We start from the raw sequence: 15,851 nt of genomic DNA, 5'->3' as shown, positions 1-15,851 counted from the left end.
ACGACAAAAATAAAATAAAATTGACACTGCTGTTGAAAAGTTGAGAGGTAACGGAGGCTACTAGTCAAACATCTTCTTTGTCTTAGAAGAAAACCTCGTGATCCATTAGATGTTTAATTCTAAATGATGTGATTCAACCTCTTTCCTCCATTATTCATTATATCTAAATAAATACTTACCATCTAAACACACAGTTGGTCACGCCAACATCAGATGATTCTTCTGAAATTCAAAAATAACAATATGATAACAGATTAATGAGTGAATTAAAATGAATTATCTGTATATATTTTTCTAATTATAAGGTTTTAAACCATACATCATTATTAATTATCTTGGCCGAATCAAACAACAAAGGTTTAAACAATGCTTAACCAATCTATAAAGATGTATTTGAAGTAACTGAGTTAAACGTTTTACGCGTTCCTTCTCTTGTGGCTCAATGGCAAATCATCTTCATCATCATCGCTATAGCTTAACACTCGTTTATTTGGTTTTGCATCCCCATTCTTTGACACAGGTACGGGTTGTGGCTTCTTTGAACTTTCACCTCTACTTTGTGAGGATAACTGCTGCGGCCTCTTTGCACTTTCCACTCTACTTGGTGGCGGTGGCGGTGGCGGAGACTTAACGGGTGTCCCAACCCGTATTTCCTTCTGTTTCCTTTTCTTTTTCTCAAATGCCTTTTTTGCCCTCTCGGGTGACAACATGCCATGCTCCATCATCCTACACATTCACTAGTTCCTTTAATGCTCATAATCACAATATGCAGAAAACGTAGTAGATAATTAAGTTAATATCATTAAAAACAACCTGCATATTTGCCTGTAAACTTTTCAAAAATGTTGAGGTGGTTAGTTATTTTTTATCCTATAAGATATACAAATTGATATTAAATATTTAAATGCGATTTGTTAAAGCGGTGTTCCCATGACCCATCACTAAAAACTACATGGCATCCAGGACAACAAAAGTTATGACTGTGTTATAAATCAACATATTTAAAGTTGAGCGTAAATGTATTGGTTTTATATGATATTAACCCCAGATTATATGGTTATAGTTGAAAATATTTAAGAATTGAACTCACCAAAACTCTGCCATCTCACTAGCAGGTATCTGTTTCGACAAGGACTCATAAAAGATCCGTAAAGGTTCTCGCTGCAAAACATATGCAAAAAGGTAAATGCTCCAATCATAATAATAATCGACTTGGTTCATATAATGCACACGAGAACAGTTGACGTACCTCTTCTGGAACATCAAACTTCTGTCCAGGTAAAGAATAAACTTTCTTTTCCCTAGTTTTAACTGTGGTTGTTTTTGTTTGGGTCTTTGAAGAACTCACAACTGATTTCCCTTTAGCCTGAATTACGAAAACCAACAACCTCTTTTAACAAACATGCAATTTAAACACTGCCGGGTTTGAAGGGTGGGGGGAGGGTGACCGCTCCCGGCCTGATCACTCCGGTAGGCCCGAATTTGTTTTTCTAGGTTTATACATATCTTTTTTTTTTTTAATGTATACACCCAATTACCTAACTCATTTAAGCTCATATTTATAAAAATAAAGTTGCACAATTTTATTGTTTAAACCCAATTGTAATTTTCTATGCTTATGATTGTGAGATGAAGTGAATCAAACTGAGGGTTATGCATAATCTAATTTACATTTAAAAATTACTGGATTTGAGGATCTAATTAATGAAAAGTGAAAGGAATATACCTCGATTTTAGTTGTGGTGGTGGTTGTTTTATGTTTGGAACCGATGGATGCGACTCTGTTCTTGATAACGGATGAATCGAATTTAGTTTTGGGTGTAGACGAATCTCGAATTCCGCCGCTGGGTTTCATCTTACCAAAATTGGGTTTTGTTTCTGTCGCCATATGGGATCCGATCCCAGCAGATAATAAAACAAGTTAGATTTGTTGTTGTTGATCAGAAAAGCTCTTCTTCTATATCTCTCTCATCGGATCGTATATAGAAGGTGGAGAGAGAAGGCGGCGGTAAGAGCATTCCAATCCATTCTTTAAGGTGCTTTTTGTTTTTATGAAAAAAACTATGCGCAATTTGATTTTGATTTTGATTTCATATGGTAGATATGGTTGTTTCATAAACCCGATATATAATAGTGTTTGTTTTATAAACTATATATCATCTTTATAACCTGAAAATTAGTTACCTATCACATATATTACAATAGATAGAAGTCATTTAACATCAGTGGACTGCTAAAATAATTGGTGGTGGTGTACGAAGTGTGGAAGTGGTGGTGGTGGACGATTGGTGGTAGACTATTGTGGTAGGCGGTGAACGGTGGTGGTGGTGGATGGTGGTGCTGGCGGACGGTGGGTGGTGGTGGCGGACAGTGGGTGGTGGGTAGTGGTAGTGGACGATGGTTGTGGCGGACAGTGGGTGGTGGTGATGGACGGTGGTGATGGTGGGTGGTGAATGGTGTTGGTGGTGGACGGTGGGTGGGGATGGTGGCCGACGGTGGGTGGTGGTGGCGATGTTGGTGGCGAACAGTGGGTGGTGGTGGCGGACGGTGGCGGTGGCGGCACACGGGGGGTGGTGGTGGTGACACACGGTGGGTGGTGGTGTGTTAGATATTGGGTGTTGGTAGGATGTTAAGAAGTGTGAAGAAGTTGAACAATAGCTTATTCTTTAGGACCATAAAAGCATTTTTAGATCTTAAAAAAAAGTCTTTAGAAGCTTGTGCCTGCGCGCCCGTAGACGCAAGCCCCTTGCAGACGTTTTAATCAAGAACAAACAGAACCTAAATATTACGTGACTACATATTCAGAGATGGTTAAAAGTGGTTGCGAGAGGAGGAGAGTGAAAATGTTACTGTATGGTTAAATTTGGAGAAACATACTTTTCACCTTTATAATTTTTTAATGGTTTTTGAAAGTAATAATGAGTGAAGAAGAGATAAAATGTAACGTTAAAAGTATAAAAAAATATTATTTAATTAAAAATGAGAGATGATAGATGATTTTTTAGTGTGATTATAGAGATGGAGAATGAACTTGGAATGATGATGTTTACTTTATCACTACTTTTAGAGATAACATCGGTTTTGGTTCATATGGTTTCTTATAAAATTATTAATTTGGTCTAATAGTTTATTTTAGGCTTTTATGGTACGATAGTTTCAATTAACTATCAGTTTTTTATTCCTACCCACTAACGTCATCCATCAACCGTTAGTTAATACAACTTTGAGAGGATTCTTTTTATATTTTTCACAAACTTTTAATTTATATGATTATTTCTTTTTTTTTTCCTACTAAATATCAGTTTTATACTTTTTGTTATTTTCTAACTGTTATGGTTTATTACATTTCTTTATATATAAACGTATACTCTTTTGTTTTTAAAATATTTTTTTAAATCGGAGCTTTTACGCAACTGCATATTTATTTATTATGATTGAATATTTTATTTTTATTTTTTATAGCCGTAATAGTATCTAGGCTTTAAAAAGCAGAATATTTATTTTTCAAGTTCCATTTTTATTCTACACTTCTATTAACTATAAACGATTTATAAAATTAACTTTTGTGCTTTTATTTCTCGGCGGTAAAAAGAGAATATATTGATTTTATATTGTTTTTTTTAACTTTTCAATTGACGGAGGGTTGTTGAAAATCTGTTATTAATTTTAATTATTGGTTTGTATATTTTTTTTTCGAACAACTAAAATTTTATACTTTATATTTCGTATCTTAATCACCTTATCAGCTCATCAAATGAGAATGACTTCTTGGTTTGTATTTAATAATTGTACATAATTTAACTTAAAATCGTACTTCAAAATAAAACTAAATACAAACTTTTTAAAATCGACATACTATTACAGCTATAAAAAGGTTAAATAAATAAAAGTATTTAAATATAAATAAACAAATATATACTTGCATAAATATGTCAATTTTGAAAAAAAAATTAAAATAAAAGGTGTGTAGATATTTATATATAAACAAATATAAGAAACCATAATACTAAAAATAACAAAAAATATAAAACTTATATTTTGTAGAAAATCTAAAAAAGTTTGTGAAAAATACCAAAAAAAGCCCCTCAAACTTATATTTCGTACCGCCTAAACGTAAGTAACTTGCTTACAACCAAGTTTACATTTTTATTGTTTCACAAGACCTGATTTCTCTTGGTCATTGCATCTTAACACAACCCGACATCAAAAACCTAATCTTTAATCTAAAGCATACCTTTCTAGAATTTGGTTTGGTTTGGTTCTTGGACCTCGTGTGAATCCAGACGTGGTTTTGTTGCTTGATGTTTCTTGAATAAGAATCAACTTGTTTCTCTTGAATCTTGAATGAAAGAGGGAGGGAAAGAGTTTGTGTGTGTGTTCAGAGGGTGTGTATGGTGGCAAAGGATGATGATATGAGAATGTTAGGGTTTAAAGGAGGTTTAGGAGTTTAAATACTCCAAGCCCATGGACCTTAGGCCCGTAACCATTCTCAAGTCCATACATAAATCCTAAGCCTACCACTATGTCCCATTATTATTTATCAGAATTAAATAACGACACACAATATATAATAATAAAAACTTCTTTTATTTAACATTCTCAAATTACGGATGTTACAAGTCTACCCTCTTTAAAGACCGAAACCTAACTATTACTTGAACAATTCTGGGTAAAACTTGTTCATCTCTTCTTCAACTTCCCAAGTAGCATCTGATCCCTTATGGCGCTTCCATAATACTTTTTACCAACGGAATAACCTTGCAACGAAGCTGCTTTACCTTAAGATCAACTATCTCCACAGACTACTCAATGTGGTTTAACCATTCATCGACCTCAATGTCCATTAATGGCACATGCGACGTGTCATCGGCTAGACATTTTCTCAAGTGAGAAACATGGAAGGTAGAATGAATTCCCTCCAATTCTTCCGGTAAATCCAGCTTGTAAGCCACTTCGCCCACACGAGCTGTGATACTGAATGGTCCGATGTACCTTGGACTCAGTTTTCCCCTCTTTCTAAAGCAAATGATTCCCTTCCAAGGCGAGACCTTGAGTATCACGTTGTCACCAACGTTAAACTCAATCGGTCGTTGTGACAACCGGTAATTTCCCAAACCCATAAGCTAAGTAATCAACCTAATAATTAGGTGATTGTAAATATTAAGCGCGTGCATTTGTTATGTGCGCCCTGCGCGAGCGCGCCATGTTAGTCAGCGCGTGCAGTTGTTATGTGCAACCTGCGCGAGCGCACCATGTTAAGAACCAGCGTGAGCATATGTTATATGCGCCATGCGTGAATGATTTGGCTTTATGTTTTCATGTAACTTAAACGTTATGTTGTCTATGGGTTGACCATCCCGCATGATGCTAAGGCGGGTGCATCCTACATCGTTTATGCGCGTGCGGAAGGGAACTAACCTACCCGCATGGCGGGAACGTTGAGAGCTAGTTTGTCTGAAGCTCCAAGATGGAATTGACTTCAACATGACTGATCACTATGTTGAAATACCAAGACCACCTGGAGAATCTACAAATGAAACTCAAATGTCCCTAACTGCGAGAAGGTTACGCACCTACCCGCAGCAAAGACATGTCCTATACGCAGAAAGCTATGCGCACCAAGTTATACTCGCAGAACACTTGGTCTATTCTCCAGTTAAGGAGATTACTCCCGCCCGAAAGGAAACAGTAGCGTGTTTCAGAGATTTTCCACTTTTTACTGTACACTGACAAAAGTACCTGAAAAAGCACACTGTAACATGAAAAGTCAACTGTCAGCCACCCTATTCTCACCAACCCCAGACCTGCATGTTCTGTCCAAATCAAATCAAAATCTTTTATCCACCACTCCACTCTTAAGTAAATAATAATAACTTCCATACTTTATCATCATTACATTTAGATATGAAAAGATTTCAATCCCCTAAAGCAAGGGATTGTGTTCCCTTGAGTTTGCCTATAAATTTGTAGCCTAAATTATCACCCAAAACACACTTCAAAGAACTACAAACTTACACTAATCCTTTCCCAAGCATCCGTTGTTTCCAGCTCCGATCCTGTTACTAGGTAAGTCGAGAATATAACCTTGAGACCTACTATCCAACCCTTATATTCTCCTATTTCTTGATCTTAATATATATACTTGTTATTTAATCGTATTCTAGACCTTCGATTCCGAGGCCAACACCAAGAAAACCCGAATCTCGATTAATCCCTTAACAAGAACCTCAGGTGAGTCTCACAGCCCCTATTTTCACTGTTTTCACTGTTTTTAAACTGCTTTCGGGGCGAGGGACACGTACTTAAATAATGTTTTATCATGGTATACTTACAAGCTATGCAAGCGATTATGTGTTTAAGTTATGTTTCATGATGAGCAATGCAAACGGTTATCTAAGGTTTTCAATGTATGTGCGCTAGAACTCGCGTAAGTGATCACTTTACCGTTGGAACTCTAAGGGTAGGGACTGCTGGTTTGATCCGCCCACTCGTAGGGGTCGCACCTCTTTGCATGGACGAGTGCCTGGCATGGGGCAGTACTATGGGGTTGAGCCCGCTCGTAGGGGTCGCGCCTCTTTGCATGGACGAGCGCCTTGTTTTCCGGCACAACGTCTGCGCGTAACCCGCGGGACGGTATCCTTAGCTCGTAGGGGCAATGCCTCTTTGCATGGACGAGCACAGTTTCTCAGAATTGTTCGCGCGTAACCCGCGGGACAGTATCCTTAGCTCGTAGGGGCAATGCCTCTTTGCATAGACGAGCCTAGTTTTCCAGAAACGTCTGCGCGTAACTCGCGGGACGGTTTTACGTTATTTTAGCTCGTAGTGGCTGCGCCACTTACATAGACGAGCACCGTATCCAGAATTTGTTCACGCGTAACCCGCGGAACGATTTTTATCAGAATATTGTCAGAATTATGTGTTAATACGATTTTACCAAGCAGATGTTAATGAGGTTGCCAGAAATGTTTCAGAATGATTTTATCAAGTTACTAAAACTTGTGAACTCACTCAGTTTATACTGATTCAAATGTTTTTACGTGTCTTTCAGGAGATAACTAGGTAGCGCATGGAGTCACACTTAGAGCACCACACGCTGAACATCTAAAACAAGCTTTTTGGAAGATTTTGGTTTTATCCCCTCGATGCGCACGGTTACCCGCCGCGCAAGGGGATATGGCGAGGAAATCTTCAGTTTTATACTTGGATGTTTTTTTTTGTAATCTTTGAACAATGTAATGTGTTTGTACTAAACTTCTCATGCGCAATAAAAATCTTTGAATGTTTTGCAATGGCCCGTGCTTAATTATCAATCCCCACTCGTGCGCGCCCGGCTGTTTCCGCCGCTCAGGGCCGGGTGTGACAGATTGGTATCAGAGCACTGGTTATAGCGAACTAGGAAAAGAAGTTTTTAACCTAGACTATAACCTTTGGGGAATCGCATGAAATATTTTTCAAAGAATATTTTCAAAAGAATATTTTCAAAAGAAAAATCACACACGCACTTAGGAACACGGGTCACAGTGTCTAGAGATAAGAACATTATGTGCTCTGAGTACATGCGCTAAGTTTGTTATATTTTCTTTTTATGAAAAGAATGCCTCCAACCAGAGCCAAGGGAATTACCATGACACCCGAGGGGCTCGCAGAAATAATCGCGCAGGCGATTGCAACGCATGAGGCCAGCAAGGCCGAATCTAGTCAGGGTCGCCAAGAGAACGAGACCCCAGAACCCGAATCCGGAGCCTTGAACAAAGGATGCTCCTATAAAACATTCATGGCCTGTAGGCCTTGGCCGTTCAAAGGCACCGAAGGAGCCATTGGGCTCTACAATTGGATTGACAAGATGGAGACCGTTCTCTCCATCAGCGGATGTAGTGAAAACCAGAAGGTCCTTTACGCGACCTGCATGTTCCAAGAAGCAGCTTCGTCTTGGTGGAAGCTCCAAGTAAAGACTTTGGGGCGAGAAGTTGCTCTTCACAAGACCTGGGAAGAATTGAAAGAAATGATGATGAGAAAGTTCTGCTCTCGCGCAGAAATTCAGAGCTTGCAACAAGAATTCTGGAACCACACCATGGTAGGAACGGATATCGATGCCTACACCAATCGTTTCAACGAGCTTTGCCAGCTGGTGCCAGACATGGCAAACACAGAAGAAAAGAAAATCGAGAGGTACATCTTTGGGTTACCTCCTGTCGTTAGAGTCCCGCTCAACGCCGCCGCACCTCCGACCTTTGACGAGGCGGTTGCGCGAGCCATCACCCTTACAAGGGATACGGTTCGTGCGGGTATGTTGACCGCTCGCTTGAACGAGCAGCGAACCTCTGACTCCAAGAGGAAATGGAACTCCCACCGAGGGTCAGACTTCAAGCAGCCACCGCCCAAGAAGCAGGAAAGCACAAGGGTTTACGCGATTCAAGCCGCGGAACCATCAAGGAAAGGATACAGCGGGCCTCGCCCATGGTGCAGCAAATGCAAGTATCACCACGAGGGTGAATGCGCAAAAATCGAATGCGCCAAATGTGGCAGACCAGGACACAAGGCGATGAATTGTCGCATCAGAGAAGCTGGATCGAGCGACAGCTGCTACGCATGCGGGAAGCCTGGACACTTCAGTCGGGATTGCCCACAGAAAGGAAACCAAGCTCGCGGGAGAGCTTTTGTGATCGGCGCGGGTGAAGCAAAGGAAGAGCCGAATGTGGTAACCGGTACGTTTTTGCTTAACGGTCATTATGCATCTGTCTTATTTGATACTGGCGCTGACCTAAGTTTTATATCCCATGAGTTTAAAAACTCCCTGGGCTTAGCGACCAGTAGGCTAGACAAACCTTATACTATAGAACTAGCCAATGGTAGGCAGTTATGCGCGAATGAAAGGACTGAGCAATGTGTATTAGTCATGGGAGGTCATGAGTTCAATATAAACTTGTTGCCAATAGATTTGGGAAGTTTCGATATTGTGGTAGGTATGGATTGGTTGGTCGAGAATCTCGCGGAGATTGTTTGTCATGAGAAGCAGGTTTGGATTCCACTGTTGAACGGAGAAACTTTGATGATTCAAGGGGAAAGAAAGGGAGTTGCGACGAAACTGATTTCGTGCCTAAAGGCGCGCAAGTGCCTAAGGAAAGGGTACTACGCCTTCCTGGCGCATGTAATAGAGAAGGGAGATGAGCGAAGAATTGAAGACTTACCTGTAGTGCGCGAATTTCCAGAAGTTTTTCCTAAAGATCTGCCCGGATTGCCGCCACCGCGACAAATCGAGTTTCGAATTGATTTGGTCCCAGGAGCTGCGCCAGTAGCCCGAGCGCCTTATCGATTAGCTCCATCTGAGATGCAAGAGCTATCCAATCAGTTACAGGAACTTTTGGATAAGGGTTTCATACGCCCAAGCTTTTCACCTTGGGGAGCTCCAGTACTGTTTGTTAAGAAGAAGGATGGTTCGTTCCGGATGTGTATTGACTACAGGGAGCTGAATAAGCTGACAGTCAAAAATCGGTACCCCTTACCGAGGATTGACGACTTATTTGACCAGTTGCAGGGATCCAGTTATTATTCGAAGATAGATCTACGGTCAGGATACCACCAACTTAGGGTCCATGAGGAAGACGCGCCAAAGACAGCCTTCCGAACCAGATATGGCCATTATGAGTTCTTAGTGATGCCTTTCGGGCTAACTAATGCGCCGGCTATATTCATGGATCTGATGAACCGTGTGTGCAAACCATACTTGGACAAGTTTGTGATTGTGTTTATAGATGATATTCTAATTTACTCTCGAACCAAGGCCGAGCATGAGCAACACTTGAGGTTGATTTTGGAATTGTTAAGGAAAGAAAGGTTGTATGCAAAGTTTTCTAAATGTGAGTTTTGGCTTAGAGAGGTTCACTTTCTCGGTCACGTTGTAAACGAGAAAGGAATACACGTCGATCCTTCTAAGGTTAAAGCCATCGAAAACTGGGAAGCGCCAAAAACCCCAACTGAGGTGAGGCAATTCCTTGGACTAGCTGGCTACTATCGACGCTTCATTGAGAACTTCTCCAAGTTAGCTCTACCTCTGACCGCGCTAACTCAGAAAGACAAGGCGTTTATTTGGGGCGAGAATCAGGAAGCGGCATTTCAAATGTTGAAACAGAAGTTATGTAGTGCGCCAATTTTATCTTTACCCGAGGGGACGGATGACATCGTCGTTTACTGCGACGCTTCACACCAGGGACTCGGATGTGTCCTTATGCAGCGAGACAAAGTTATAGCGTATGCCTCGCGCCAACTCAAGACCAATGAAAAGAACTACACAACGCATGATTTAGAACTTGGAGCGGTTGTCTTCGCGCTAAAGATTTGGCGCCATTACCTCTACGGTACGAAATGTGTAATCTTTACGGATCATAAGAGCCTCCAACATATATTCAATCAGAAGGATTTAAACATGAGGCAACGAAGATGGGTTGAATTGTTGAATGATTATGATTGCGAGATCAAGTATCATCCGGGGAAAGCGAATGTGGTAGCAGACGCGCTAAGCAGAAAGGAGCGAATAAAAACACTACGGGTCAAGGCCCTAAAGCTAACAATTCACGCAGAGCTCTCTACGCGCATCCGAGACGCTCAGCAAGAAGCCTTGAAACCAGAGTTTGTTAAAACTGAATCCCTTGGGGGTATGATTAAGAATTTGGAACTTAAAGGGAACACTCGATATTTTGCCAACCGCATATGGGTCCCTCTCAAGGGAGGACTGCGCGAGCAGGTATTAAACGAAGCTCACAAGACGCGGTATTCCGTACATCCTGGCGCAGACAAGATGTACCAAGATGTTAAAATGTTGTATTGGTGGCCCAATCTTAAAGGCGCCATCGCGACACATGTCAGTAAGTGCCTGACGTGTTCAAAGGTAAAGGCTGAATACCAGAAGCCGTCGGGGTTACTTCAACAGCCAGAAATTCCCATGTGGAAGTGGGAACAAATCTCCATGGATTTCATCACCAAACTACCAAGGACACCTGGGGGTTACGACACGATATGGGTTATTGTAGATCGGCTAACTAAGTCAGCGCACTTCCTGCCGATTAAAGAAACTGATAAAATGGAAAAGTTAGCCCGACTATATATTCGAGAAGTAGTTTCAAAACATGGAGTCCCAGTGTCCATCATTTCTGATAGAGATAGTCGGTTCACCTCAAGGTTTTGGAGATCATTACAAGAGGGGTTAGGTACTCGACTGGACATGAGTACGGCTTATCACCCCCAAACGGATGGACAAAGCGAACGAACGATCCAGACATTGGAAGATATGCTGCGCGCGTGCGCGATCGATTTTGGAGGTAGTTGGGATACCCACCTTCCGTTGGTTGAATTTTCTTACAATAACAGTTATCACACAAGCCTCAAGGCAGCGCCGTTTGAAGCGTTATATGGGCGCATGTGTAGATCCCCACTGTGTTGGGCTGAAGTGGGCGACAAGCAAATGACTGGTCCAGAAGTGATCCAAGAAACAACAGACAAGATTTTTCAGATAAGGGATCGCCTTAAGGCAGCACGCGACAGACAGAAAAGTTATGCTGATATGAGAAGGAAACCGTTGGAGTTTCAAGTAGGGGATAAAGTACTTTTGAAAGTCTCTCCATGGAAGGGAGTCCCCCGTTTCGGTAAGCGAGGAAAGCTAAATCCGCGCTACATTGGACCATTTGAGATCCTGGAGAGGATCGGTCCAGTTGCTTATAAACTCCGTCTACCCGCCGAACTCAGTGGAGTTCATGATACGTTTCATGTATCCAACCTCAAGAAGTGTTTATCTGACGAAACGTTGATTTTACCGTTGGGAGAAATTCATATTGACAAACAGCTGCACTTCGTAGAAGAACCCATAGCAGTAACCGATTGGAAAGAACAAAAGTTACGCAGAAGCAAAATCAAGTTAGTAAAGGTTCAATGGAACTCGAGGCGTGGGCCTGAATTCACTTGGGAAAGAGAAGACCAGATGCGCACAAAATACCCACACCTCTTTCAGAACCTGGCTTCTGCCAGCAACGTCTCCTAAATTTCGGGACGAAATTCGTTTTAACGAGGGGAGAATGTGACAACCGGTAATTTCCCAAACCCATAAGCTAAGTAATCAACCTAATAATTAGGTGATTGTAAATATTAAGCGCGTGCATTTGTTATGTGCGCCCTGCGCGAGCGCGCCATGTTAGTCAGCGCGTGCAGTTGTTATGTGCAACCTGCGCGAGCGCACCATGTTAAGAACCAGCGTGAGCATATGTTATATGCGCCATGCGTGAATGATTTGGCTTTATGTTTTCATGTAACTTAAACGTTATGTTGTCTATGGGTTGACCATCCCGCATGATGCTAAGGCGGGTGCATCCTACATCGTTTATGCGCGTGCGGAAGGGAACTAACCTACCCGCATGGCGGGAACGTTGAGAGCTAGTTTGTCTGAAGCTCCAAGATGGAATTGACTTCAACATGACTGATCACTATGTTGAAATACCAAGACCACCTGGAGAATCTACAAATGAAACTCAAATGTCCCTAACTGCGAGAAGGTTACGCACCTACCCGCAGCAAAGACATGTCCTATACGCAGAAAGCTATGCGCACCAAGTTATACGCGCAGAACACTTGGTCTATTCTCCAGTTAAGGAGATTACTCCCGCCCGAAAGGAAACAGTAGCGTGTTTCAGAGATTTTCCACTTTTTACTGTACACTGACAAAAGTACCTGAAAAAGCACACTGTAACATGAAAAGTCAACTGTCAGCCACCCTATTCTCACCAACCCCAGACCTGCATGTTCTGTCCAAATCAAATCAAAATCTTTTATCCACCACTCCACTCTTAAGTAAATAATAATAACTTCCATACTTTATCATCATTACATTTAGATATGAAAAGATTTCAATCCCCTAAAGCAAGGGATTGTGTTCCCTTGAGTTTGCCTATAAATTTGTAGCCTAAATTATCACCCAAAACACACTTCAAAGAACTACAAACTTACACTAATCCTTTCCCAAGCATCCGTTGTTTCCAGCTCCGATCCTGTTACTAGGTAAGCCGAGAATATAACCTTGAGACCTACTATCCAACCCTTATATTCTCCTATTTCTTGATCTTAATATATATACTTGTTATTTAATCGTATTCTAGACCTTCGATTCCGAGGCCAACACCAAGAAAACCCGAATCTCGATTAATCCCTTAACAAGAACCTCAGGTGAGTCTCACAGCCCCTATTTTCACTGTTTTCACTGTTTTTAAACTGCTTTCGGGGCGAGGGACACGTACTTAAATAATGTTTTATCATGGTATACTTACAAGCTATGCAAGCGATTATGTGTTTAAGTTATGTTTCATGATGAGCAATGCAAACGGTTATCTAAGGTTTTCAATGTATGTGCGCTAGAACTCGAGTAAGTGATCACTTTACCGTTGGAACTCTAAGGGTAGGGACTGCTGGTTTGATCCGCCCACTCGTAGGGGTCGCACCTCTTTGCATGGACGAGTGCCTGGCATGGGGCAGTACTATGGGGTTGAGCCCGCTCGTAGGGGTCGCGCCTCTTTGCATGGACGAGCGCCTTGTTTTCCGGCACAACGTCTGCGCGTAACCCGCGGGACGGTATCCTTAGCTCGTAGGGGCAATGCCTCTTTGCATGGACGAGCACAGTTTCTCAGAATTGTTCGCGCGTAACCCGCGGGACAGTATCCTTAGCTCGTAGGGGCAATGCCTCTTTGCATAGACGAGCCTAGTTTTCCAGAAACGTCTGCGCGTAACTCGCGGGACGGTTTTACGTTATTTTAGCTCGTAGTGGCTGCGCCACTTACATAGACGAGCACCGTATCCAGAATTTGTTCACGCGTAACCCGCGGAACGATTTTTATCAGAATATTGTCAGAATTATGTGTTAATACGATTTTACCAAGCAGATGTTAATGAGGTTGCCAGAAATGTTTCAGAATGATTTTATCAAGTTACTAAAACTTGTGAACTCACTCAGTTTATACTGATTCAAATGTTTTTACGTGTCTTTCAGGAGATAACTAGGTAGCGCATGGAGTCACACTTAGAGCACCACACGCTGAACATCTAAAACAAGCTTTTTGGAAGATTTTGGTTTTATCCCCTCGATGCGCACGGTTACCCGCCGCGCAAGGGGATATGGCGAGGAAATCTTCAGTTTTATACTTGGATGTTTTTTTTTTGTAATCTTTGAACAATGTAATGTGTTTGTACTAAACTTCTCATGCGCAATAAAAATCTTTGAATGTTTTGCAATGGCCCGTGCTTAATTATCAATCCCCACTCGTGCGCGCCCGGCTGTTTCCGCCGCTCAGGGCCGGGTGTGACAGTCGTCGCCGCTTATCAGCATACGACTTCCGACGCTCTTGTGCAGCTTTCATCCTTGCCTTAATCTTATCAAACCTTGAAGAGGTTTCTTAAACGACTTCCAATCTTCCGAGCTCTTTCAAACCAATTTCTTCCCAACATACAGGAGTCCCACAACGTCTACCATACACATCTCAAACAGCGGCATACCAGTATTCGAATGATAATTGTTCTTGTAAGAGAATTCTGCTAAGTGCAGATGATCATCCCAATTTCCTCCAAAGTCTAACATACAAGCACGTAGCATATCCTCAAGGGTTTGGATAGTCCTTTCAGATCGCCCATCTGTTTGAGGATGATGTGCCGTGATGATGTTTAGTCTTGTTCCCATAGCTTCATGGAACTTCTTCCAGATTGTTGAAGTAAAGCGGGTATCTCTGTAGGACACAATCGACAATGGCACTCCATGCTTTGTCACAACCTCCTTAATGAACACGTTCGCTAACGTTTCTGATGAGATAGCCTCTCGTATAGGCAGAAAGTGAGAACCTTTCATTAAACAGTCCACAATCACCCAGATGGTATCATGATTTCTAGCTGTATGCGGTAGCTTAGTTATGAAATCCATGGTGATGTGTTCCCATTTCCATTCAGGTATCTCCAGCGGCTGCATCTTTCCATATGGTTTCTAGTGCTCTGCTTTAACTTGCAAATAAGTTATGCACTTACTGACATAATCTACCACTTCATTCTTCATTCCCGGCCACCAGCAGTCCTTATTCAGGTCTTGATACATCTTGGTAGATCCCGGATGGATTGAGTACCGAGACTTATGGGCTTCATCTAGGATTCAACCTCTAAGATTTCCATGACGTGGAATCCACATCCGATCAAATATGGTCTTCACACCATGAGTGTTATCTATTTAGTTCATTCTTTTGCCCAAAAATTCTTTCTTTCATCATTAACCTCTCATCCAAGTACCTCTGATTGTACCTTGTTGTTTTCTTCAAAGAAATCTAAGTTAATAATCAACTTGAAACACTTCACTGTCGTGATGACTTCTTCGTTCTCCTCTTTTAAGGCGTCGACCACCACATTTGCCTTCCCTGGGTAATACTTGATGTCGCAGCCATAGTCTTTAATCAGTTCTAACCATCTCCTCTGTCTCATATTCATCTCTTTCTGCTCGAAGAAGTACTTCAAACTCTTACGACCACTTAGTACCATACAGGTAATGTATCTAGATTTTAAGGGAATGTACTACAGCAACTAACCCTAAGTCATGCGTCGGGTATTTGCTTTCATGAACCTTCAATTTTCTGGACACATTAGCTATGATCTTCCCTTGTTGCATCAACATGCAACCTAACCCACGATGCGAGGCATCAGCACAAACTATTAAATCCTCATCACCATTGGGTAGAACAAGGATTGGAGCCTGCGTGAGTCTTTCTTTAGTTGTTCAAATGATTCCTCCTGGAACTTACCCCAACTAAATGCTACATTCTTTTGAGTTATACCATTCAATGGTG

The 15,851-nt window shown here is 41.6% G+C and overlaps 1 protein-coding gene across 1 annotated transcript; it reads right to left on the bottom strand.

Moving 5' to 3' along the window:
- Window positions 1-356: 356 nt before the first annotated feature.
- Window positions 357-15,489, bottom strand: LOC143615433 (uncharacterized). The gene is made up of 4 exons (XM_077088555.1): window positions 15,313-15,489; window positions 1,250-1,390; window positions 1,091-1,161; window positions 357-726 (listed from the first exon to the last, which is right to left on the bottom strand). Exons 1-4 carry the CDS (start codon window positions 15,487-15,489, stop codon window positions 417-419), a joined length of 699 nt encoding a protein of 232 aa, XP_076944670.1. The 3' UTR covers window positions 357-416.
- Window positions 15,490-15,851: the final 362 nt, after the last annotated feature.

Source organism: Bidens hawaiensis, unplaced genomic scaffold (genome assembly GCF_021521415.1).
Source record: "Bidens hawaiensis isolate Kalapana, Puna unplaced genomic scaffold, B.hawaiensis_p1.1 tig00042902_1, whole genome shotgun sequence".
In the NCBI taxonomy this organism is placed as follows: Eukaryota; Viridiplantae; Streptophyta; class Magnoliopsida; order Asterales; family Asteraceae; genus Bidens; species Bidens hawaiensis.
This window is presented reverse-complemented; position numbering and strand designations above follow the sequence as displayed.